At 41.0% G+C, this 10358-nt stretch overlaps 1 protein-coding gene across 7 annotated transcripts in view; it reads left to right on the plus strand.

Moving 5' to 3' along the window:
• COL14A1 (collagen type XIV alpha 1 chain) overlaps nt 1-7884 on the plus strand; it is a 117646-nt gene extending 109762 nt beyond the window's left edge. For 3 of the 7 annotated variants that reach the window (XM_010709269.3, XM_010709270.3, XM_019614230.2), the window contains exons 46-48: nt 4550-4627; nt 5465-5620; nt 6984-7884. In XM_010709269.3, coding sequence (XP_010707571.1) covers nt 4550-4627; nt 5465-5620; nt 6984-7309 — 560 coding nt within the window. In that variant the 3' untranslated portion in view covers nt 7310-7884. Of the gene's footprint in view, nt 1-4549; nt 4628-5464; nt 5621-6407 lie in introns of all 7 variants that reach the window. The other 4 variants (XM_010709271.3, XM_010709272.3, XM_010709274.3 and 1 more) reach the window with 3 other exon arrangements.
• Nucleotides 7885-10358: the final 2474 nt, after the last annotated feature.

The following is a 10358-nucleotide window of genomic DNA, read 5'->3' on the forward strand; positions in this document are numbered from 1 at the left end:
AAGAAAGAAAAGAGAAAATAAGAAAATCTATTCTTATTATACAGTATGCATACAATTACACATCTTTAAAAGAGGATAACTTTAGGTAAGAGTTTAATTTTTCTCAATTGCAGTATGCAGTTCTCCTCAAAGGACAGTTTTCTCTTAAAGAGAGATACTTAAGATTTTCCTTTGAAGAGAAACATTTAATTTTCTTTTCTAGAGAATGTGCTCATGATCTTGGTTTTGTTTTTAATAACTGATGCTATCAGAGAGATCTTTAGCAGAGTTGGAAATAATTGATTTCAGTTGCTTGTGATCTCCATGGGGCTAAGCCCAAGCCCTTGCTTATTTTGGATGAGGACAAGACTTAAAAAAAAACAGTTAACTTGAAAAAGGAAAGACAGAGTATTGCTGAAGTATGTCCAGAGCACAGTATGAAAATAATTACTAGGATTTGAAGAATTCTAACTCAAATGACAATTTCTGATACGTACTTTTAACCCTCACAGTAATTAGCCATTGCAAGAACCTACAGGGAGAATGATGTCTTTTCTGGTTGATTTTCTATAGGCATGCTTTAATAAAATGCCAAGAATGCCTCAATATATATAAATAAGTAAATGTGAGGATTTTGAATGTTCAGTCATTGATAAGAGGGAGCCATTAACTGTGACCAAGAGGTCTGTGAATGCTGACTTACTTTATTAAAGACTTGTGGTGGAAAGTCTATTAGTGGAGCTCATCGCTCAATTTTAACTCATGTGAGTTTCACCTTAGGAACTGGTTATTCTTGTTTCAGTGTTTATATTCTCTTTCACTTGGATAAACTTCTCTGGAAAACAAACTGAAAGAAACCTGAAGCAAATTTGTATCCTGGCCTGCAGTATGTTTGCTTTAGGAACTAAATATCCATGTGATTTTAAAGAAAAGTTGACCCCATGCAAGATCTTCATAACTTGTTCCAGAATGAATATTTTATTATTAGCCTGAGTAGGTTTGTTCTGTTCTTGCCATTTATTACTTGAATTTCTCCTGGGAACACACGTATGGATGCGTCTACTTGTGTGTATAGAGAATAATATCTGTGTGCTTGGAAGGCTCTGGTTTGAAAATATTGTGGCATTTGCCTTTGAAGTCATTATTTAATGTTAACACAGAGTCAGATAAACAATGATCCTCTTGCTAAGCATCTGTGCAGACTCCAGATGGTTATCTTGGGTCAATCTTTTTACGTTTGAAGCAATTTACACAAACAGACTTTGCTTTTTGTAAGTGCTGAACAATTCATACTGGTCATGTATGAAAAGATGAATTTAGATGAATTTACATTGTTAAAAAACCTGCAACAAAAATAGGGAATTGCAATTGAAGAGACTTTCCGTATGTTTAAAGCAAACCAGGGCTAAGCAAATTTTAGATATCTGGAAACTGCATTTACAGTGCAGGACAAGAGGTGTGCATGAGAATGTTATATTTAAAATGGGTAGAATTCAATTGCTAGTAACAGAAGATGTGGCTTTGACAGGTTCTCCCAGGGTCATAAATGTGGATTTGAGCATATCTTTAGCACCTAGGCCCATTTCCTACATAAATGGTGCGTGGTGCAATGCAATCATTCATCAGAAGTTCTGAATAGCATTTCAGGTTGAATCTGCAATCTGTGTACTAACTAAATGCTACATTAAAAATAGGAGGCTCATACTGGACTGAAAAAGAACATTCTGAGAGCAGGAATCTCATGTATTACATTGCTAAGAACCCCAGAAGAAAAATGCTGGCAAATTTCAAGATGCCTGAGTAATTAAAACACGTAATACCCCTTCACCTTCAGTGAGATCTTAGTGATCTTGAGTTTGACCAGAGGTCAACTCATTGTCTACCTGCAAAATGGCAGGAGGGAACTATTATAGTTTTGAGAGAAAGCAGTGGTCTACAAACAAGGTGTGAGGGATATATGATAGGAGAGATGTACTCAAATTACCTGAAATGAAGCTCTAACCAGCTAGTCACTGGAGCAAAGCTAAAGAAGACATTTGAAACTGAATTCCTTTTTCACTTTCTGCTACCACTGGGACAAGCTGTTGTGGCTTTGTTTGATAATCCTCTGTGCTCAATATCAGATCTTGGAATAAAGTCAGAAACAAGGTCTCCAACTCCCTGGTAAATTTTTCCTCATCTTTCTGATCTAATGCATCCAAAATTGGCAGAAACACTGGGGAGAGGAGAACATACAGTTGTATATCCAAGCCACAGTATCAGGATTGTCTACACTTGGACAACCAGAATTTCTGGAAATGCAGTAGCTGGATTTCATATATATTCCACTGTGCACCTGTAAAGCTACAGAGCCTGCCCAGGGGATGGGTCTCAGCACAGCAGAGCTGTCTGATGCGATTGTTTGGATTTGGAATGAGTTCCTGGCTTTCTCAGGTGACCTCATATAAGCTGGAGAATGAAGGAGCTGATGAAAGGGGGAGAAACCCCATCAAGCCCTACAGATCTCATACCTGGACTGGTGATCATAGTAATTGGTGGGATAATAACACTGATGTCATGATGACTGATGTCATTTACATCTTTCAGTGTACAGATATTTATCTATATCTCTAGATAGGTAGACATGTACATAAAGTGCGTGTGAATCCTCTCCTTAGTGTGATTTAAGCTTGTCCAGTCCCTGAAGATGCTGTGTGGGAGGACTAGCTACTCCTGAAGATTTCAGCTAAAGAAGAGACTGCAGGAAATACAGATTTTGCTGTCTCACTTTCTGTTTCAATTCCTTATATCATCTCCTCAAAAAATGAAGAGAAGTCATTTTTCTGGGCCATACCGCTTGCCTTAGAGAGGAGGCACCAGACTAAACCACAGAAGGAGTGGGAAGATGGCGTTAAAGCTGCCTATGTTGTAGGCTCTGCTCTCAGTGGGGTCGGTGCTTTCAGTGGGCTGACTTCTAGTGTGCAGCTCTGTGCAGTGTAAGGAAAATGCCAGCAGGTTAAAGGGCTCTAAAGTGATTCTCAGTGTTCACACTTAGGCTTTCCACTCCCCCTCTGCTTATACCTTTGTCAAAAGCCCAGAAACCAACTTAGCAAATATGCACCACCAAATTGCTGTTCAGTAAATCCTTATTTTGGCAACTTATGGAGGGCAGTACATTGTGAGTGATGAGTTTTTATTACAGTATTTTCACATTTAAAGTTTATTCTTAATTGCATCCATCAGAACCTTGCTTAGGAAGGAAAAAATCTTATGTGGCTTCTTGCATAAACAAAGGGTCCAGACATGGTCACCTGGAGGTGTCCTCCAGTGGTTTTTCCCTAAGATGCAACAGCTACCTGAACAGGAGGGAAGGAAGCACCTTGTTAGTTGAAATTGGAGACCATGTCTCATCAAGGGTAGCAGCACTTTTTTTTCTGTCTGATTGGTTTTTATGAAGGTGCTCTATATTAGCTTTCATTCTGAGAGCATGGAAGCTGTGAAGCAGTGAGAGAAATTAGCAGCATTGGGAGGTCTGGAAAATAGGGGGTAAAGTCCCACAAACCAGCCTGGATTTTGTCTTTAAACCATCCAAATCAAACACAGACTTTATGAGAGTTTCCAAGTCGCCGGTGGAAACTCATGGTCTGGAATTTGTAGTTTTGACACCTACTTGAGTTCGATACCACTCTTTGTGATCGCTGCATATAGAAAGTGTTTTTATAGGATGCCATAATGGTAGGGTAGAAGGTGATGGAAAGCTGGAAGAATGCAATGCCTTGTCTGCATTACTTGATCTGTGCTCTTCACAAATCAGACCCAAGCATAGCAATTCAGGGCCACGAGCAAATGGAAAGTCAAGAGTTTTGTGACTGCAAAGCTTTTAGACTGGAATTCAATTGGGGGACAGATTCCATCTGTGCTGAGACTTCTCTTGCATTTTAGCAGTTTGAGGCCTTTCAGTAACCCATAATAACTCTCTCCATTTATGTATGGAACCACCTTCTGCTGAACAACTGGTGGGTGACTTCTGGAAAGGATTTCAATTGTACACATCTCTACAATTACGAGATATGAGATATGGTTTAGTGGCTTGTGGTAGCAAGAGTAATGGGAGGATGGTTGGACTAGATGACCTTGTAGGTCCTTTCCAACATTTGATTCTATGATTAAATATTTGTTTAGGGTGTTTTTGTTTGTTTGTTTGTTTTTCTGGGCCACACAGTAGTTTGTAGACAGCTTTGTGAAGTTCTGAGGATTCTTCCACTCACTGTAGTTGTACCTTGGTATTAATCCAGGAGCACTCTTCCAGAAGGAAAGTGCCTTTGGGAAATTGGCCTATGCCCCTACATGACACCTCGAAGCAAACACGATGGCAGCAGGAATGTTTAATGCCTCAGGAATGCTGTGATCCCCTTGTGGGGCCGTCAGAGAAGGGAGGAAAAAAGAGCCAAATAGGTGTTTTATTTTTACCGCCTTTCTTCTCTTGCATTTGTTTTTAAGTGAAAAGTAGTGTGTGGAACTATAGTCCAGCTAAATAATGAACATTGTAGAGCTTTGTTCAAAACGTGACTGTTGAGTGCTGTTTCATTAGGTTTACCGGGTGAGAAAGGAGACAGAGGAAATCCAGGTGTTGGAACTCAAGGACCCCGAGGCCCACCCGGATCTACAGGTAAAGATGTTACATATGTGGCATTGGGCTCCCCTGGCCCATTTGCAAAGCACCTAAGAATTTCATGGCTGTGCCCTCTGCTTCTAAGGCTTATGTTGCAGAGGAATCAGTCATTGGGCACCTTGTTGTTGTAACGTTCGTACTATGTAATATGATATTGTGACGTGATACATGACAGTATAGTCAGTCACATCAATTTTCCTTTTCAGAGATGACATCTAATAGGTAAAACTTAATCTGGATTAATTGCATTTGTCTTTTCATTGACTCAAGGTCAACTGTAACTTGACCGAAATGTGTATTAATTTAGCTCACTAATCAAAGAGAGTTATATTCAGTTCCTGAAATAACGGAGGATGAAACATGCATAAAATTGCGTTGACTTTGTTAGGATGTTCTTTCCATTACAGTATCGATATCGAGGCACAGTGCTACCGAGAAGGTGAATTCAAGCAGTGTGGGTGAAAGGGAGACCTATGCATGCAGTCCTCCCCCTATGAAACTGCCTTTCCAAACGTCTGACACTTGGTGAAACATTTGTGCTTTGGAAATACTAGTATAAATATCTGGCTAAAAGCTGTCTTTGGCAAGGAACACAAAGCAACGGCCAGAGAAGAGGCTTGTCAGGAGGAGGAAAAAGTTTGGAGCCTTTCCCTTAGCATGTGTGGGGGAGCTGGAGCAGAGAGGCCCAGCCCCTGTGCTCGAGCTATCTGCCATATTTGTAGCGAGCTCTGTGCCATCGTCTCCTAGCACCAGGCCTGCAGCACTGCCAAGGCGGTCAACCCACTGCCTTGTGAGAGATGCTAGTCACACGTTTCGTCTCCCTTTTTTATGCAGGACCTCCAGGCGAGAGCCGAACTGGCAGCCCGGGCCCACCAGGCTCTCCAGGCCCACGAGGCCCTGCTGGCCACACTGGGCCCCCTGGCTCCCAGGGCCCCGCCGGTCCCCCGGGGTACTGTGACCCCTCCTCCTGTGCTGGCTATGGTATGGGAGGTGAGTAGGCTGCGCTTGGGGGGAGGTGGGGCGAGGAAACATAGCGTGTCCTTCTAACAGCCAAAGTAAGATGGAGGCTACTGGTGATCCTTGCACTAAAACGTGATTTGCTCCATAAAAACACGCACGTCCAGTGCTGCTGAATTTAGTGGAATGACCCCACAAACCAAAGGTGCCCGCAGCATAGTGACCAGAGTCCACCATCTGATTTGGGCCTGTAAAAGGAGGAAGTGTACTGGGTTTTGTCTTGTGTGTGTGCGTGTAACTGTACGAGCCTGTTCCACCTGAACGTTCTGTGCGTTGAATCCCACGTCCTAATGTTGGTGACAGCAGAGCTGCACATCTGTAGTTTTTAAAACGTGTTTCTCCACTTCCTCTTCCGTGTGCCTCCAAATGGCATGAGAGCATGAACGTTACTAAACCTGCCCCAGTGTAACCTGGAACAGGGATGCACGTCTGTCATTAACAAATGAAGCAACCTGGAGAAAATGATTCTTTCTGTATCTTCTGTGTATTCTATTTTCCTTGTTTGTTGTAGCACAGAGGCTGTGGGAAGAAGTTAACACAGTTATCAAGAGTGATGTTGTCCAGCCTAAAATTGAAATTTGTTTTAGTAAATTACTAGTTACTACAAACATTATGCATAAGGCTTATTTGTTTGATGTTTACAATTTAATCTGCTCGTGAAGTGATTTGTATGTTTTACTTATGTGAATGTTTTTGTTGTCGTCTCTTCCTATCCTTTTTTCCTCACTTCCCTTCCCTGTTGTTCATTTCCTGTTTTAAGGCCCAATTCCTTACAATGGCTACCAATCCAGAAGGTGAAAGACTCATTCTGGTTCAGTCCTCATTTGGCTGAAGGTCAGATACGGATGCTGAACTGCTCTGTGCTTTCCATCGATATTGACTACCACTAATGAACTTGCTAGCTGCTGTACATGCACTTAGCTTCCTTGCACTGCTAAAAGCTATTGTCTGACCCATTTTGCCCGTTAATCATATATTCCAGCCCATAATTGGAATAAGCTAAAGCAGGCAGATTGTGCAGTGTATAATAAGCACAGTATTACAACTGGACATAAGACAAATTCTGGTGGTGGTTTCCAACTAACTTGGCTGTCTGTTGGTGGGTTTCCAATTGCTCCAGCTTATTAATTTTGTTAAATGTTTTCACTGTTCCTTCATGTGAATAAAAAAATGTGTATTTAAAGATTATATATATATATACACACACACACACACACACACACTCTCTATGTATAAAAGGTATATATATATGTCAATTTCCTAATGAACGCTTCAATTTTCTGCTCCCCTTCTCCTGTGTTAACCATATGAATACTCTTGGTGGTGGTGGGTTAAGGTGGATACGGTGAGCCAACTGATCAAGACATCCCAGTAGTGCAGTTGCCACATAACTCCTACCAAATCTATGACCCTGAGGACCTTTACGATGGTGAGCAACAGCCGTACGTAGTTCACGGGTCCTACCCTTTACCATCCCCATACTCCCAGTCCTCCTATCCATCACCTCATCTTGCTCAACCAGAGTTTACTCCTGTTCGAGAAGACATGGAAGCCGTTGAGCTGAGATCCCCCGGAATTAGTCGCTTCAGAAGGAAGATAGCCAAAAGAAGCATCAAGACTCTGGAACACAAAAGGGAAAATGGAAAAGAGCCCTCTCAATGAACTGTTTAGAAAGGGAAATATTTTATGTGCATCTGTATTTGGCCCCTTGTCCAAGTGCCTAATCTGTCACTGAAGATGTTTACAGGCTCTTATATTAAAGAAAAATACATGTACCAGACCAGTTGAAACAAGAAATAAAGGTAAAATTATCTTGCATGCCAGAAACTTAGTATGTTAGTGGGTCAGTGCTAGATGATGATGGAAGATCACTTTCAGATCTTTCTCCAGAGTATGGTATTCAAGCTGTATCTGAAAAAATGCATTTGGTTAGTTGGTGTAGATAGAACCGTTCAACAGAGTTTATGTTTTGTTACCCAAATTTTTGCAGCTGACTGTGTTCTGTTAGTTTTGGATGAATTGCTTTTACTAGCAGAGTAACACTACTAAATTCACGAGACAAAAGTACATTAGCAGGTTTCCTTAAAACTTTTCACAAAGAAGTCTTATCTTAACAGTATTTGTTTTTAACCCACATTATGCAAACACACAAGAATGTTCTGTGGGAGTACACTGATAATTTATTGTGAACCTCTTTCATTTCTGTTTTGTATGCAAATAAAAGTGGCAAGCTTTTATGTGTTGATTCTGGATTTATTTGACTGATTTTAGCTTGGAACAGTTGTGTAGATCTTCAGGGGACAGAATGTAAAGAGAAGAAAACATATTTTCCTTTTCCAGCATTTTTGTACAATGGTTTTATTGTAAAGGTTACAGGCACTCGGCTGAAAGAATATTTAGCCTTATTTATACAATGTATGAAGAAGTGGGGAGATGAAATATGAGATAAGGAAGCTGTGCCTTCTGTGGATGTGAGATTTTGGATATTAACGTGCCACAGTCAAAAGCCTGGAAGAAATGGTTGCAAAAGCCACTTGGATCACCTCATAATGAGAGAAAGAAAAAAAAACCCAATAGCCCAACTACTTGAGAATAACAAAGCAATTAATGATGTTAAAACAAAGCAGACAACTTCTAAACTTCAATAAACAGCTTTGAACACTACTGAGACTAAGAAACGAAGGAAGTTTCAAAGCAAAAGGTCAAAAAAGTGCATACATTTAAAATGAAGTCATGGATTTTAAGTACCGTAAATCCAGCCCTACAGAGCCCTAGCCAGGCTGACCTGTGGGTTCCAGGACCAGGTTCCTGCTTGCCCCTGACAAAGTTCAGCCTCTTCACTCTCAGGAGGGAGATGTGTCAGCTTTTGCTTCTGGCCACTGCCAGAACCTCTCTTAGCTCGTGACAAAGAAGAGAAACTGGTGTTGAGACAGCTGCATACCTTTACTGTATTAATCTCAAGGTCTTTGGCCCAGAAGTCAGCCTCGTTAATAACATAAACAATTTACACATGCAACTAATACTCGTGGCTGCGTATATCCCAGGGCAATTTCCAGCTACGTGGCTGTATTCCTTTTTATGCTGTTTCTGTTTTCCCACTGATTTTCCCAGCCCTAAATCTCACCACTTTTCTTGCAGAAGGATGATTAAGATTGCCATAAATGTGAGTTCCTAATACAGACTTGCATTTAAAGTATAAGGTAAAAAAGTGGAAGATAACTTACTGACTTTACCTTTAACCAGATTAACCCCATTTTACAGTGCTGCAAGGCAGGCGTCATCTTCCTTGTGCTTCCCCAGCAGCCATCGTGTCCTCCGAGCCCCTTCAGTTGCAGGACAGGTGCCCCACAGTGCACATGCAACCATCCTCGCCATCACCACCGTATGGGAGGCTACGTGCAGTGGATTAAGCAAAGTGAGAGGGTTTCTTGGGTAGGCATTAGGCATTCCCACTACAATTTTCTAATTTATATCCTGAAGGACAAGCTTTAATTATACTAGTTGTGCTTTATGTTTTTAACGACGGCATTAGCTGCTAACCAGAGTGCTTCATTTAGCGTTGGCTCCATGTCAACTTGTTGCAGATGCAAAACTAACTTTTTGATGGCTACTATGAGATATAAAAGTAATATTCAGGATTTATGCATTTGCTAAAAGAGAGTGAGACACAGACGCATCTGCTCAATATTTTCTCCAGAATTCAGTCACTGTATCATCAGGAGCGTTTTGCATTTTTCAGACAGCCTAAGAAACTTAAGTTCCCGACTGTGAAGTTTGCAGCACAGAGTGTATGGCTGATGTCACCTAAATCTTACCTACATGTAATGTAATGTAATGTAATGTACTGCATTCTTGTACAAAAAGTGTTTATTTTAACCTTTGAAGAATGCTTTCAGGATTGAATTAAGTTTCATTACTGTTGTGGAAGTGAAGCCTTGCACGTTCTATGGGCAGGAATGGGATAAACCTGAGCAAAAGGCTGAAGAAATGCATATAAAATCAGATCATACCTAGCGCATTGTTTTGCTTCCTCTACACTGCTTGAACAAAATGGGTGTTGGAAACACAGATTTTCCTCACCAACCACTGTAAAAATTGGAAGATAACGAATCAGTATAGAAAATATGAAGGGATTCATTTATTTACACGACTTTGGCTTGAAGACTGTCTATGCAGAAAAACAATTGAGAAATGTCTTTGGTCAGGTGGTGTTGCCCCTGAAATACACGCTGTTCTTGGTGCTCTGCAGTCCTCCAGCACTGTCTTCTCACCATCCTCTTGTTCCAAGATGCAGATTTTAACAGATTTCTTACGTCTAACAGGACTGCAGTATGCATGTACTTGTGTTTGCATATGTGCACTGCTTTCTTGGAAGATGAGTCTTGTCGGGCTGTTATAAATGCAATCTGGCTCCAGATGATGCCCACCAGCACCTCAGTCATGGCAGTGGGCACATCAGCTAAAAAGACATGGAAACTGAAGGCCTGCACAGACACGCAAGCATCTAAATCCCACCATTAATGTTATGTGATATGTGCAAACCAGGTTCTAGACAAAGCTTTCAAAAAACTGCACATGACTTCTGCAGAGATAGACAGATAAAGGTTAAACATCTCAAGCCACTGGTTTTCAATCCATAGCTATTCACTATTCCTACCAGATGAAAATAAGTTTTGCAGCTTCTACAGTGAGATACCTTCATTTCAGCAAA

This window comes from Meleagris gallopavo, chromosome 3 (genome assembly GCF_000146605.3).
Source record: "Meleagris gallopavo isolate NT-WF06-2002-E0010 breed Aviagen turkey brand Nicholas breeding stock chromosome 3, Turkey_5.1, whole genome shotgun sequence".
In the NCBI taxonomy this organism is placed as follows: Eukaryota; Metazoa; Chordata; class Aves; order Galliformes; family Phasianidae; genus Meleagris; species Meleagris gallopavo.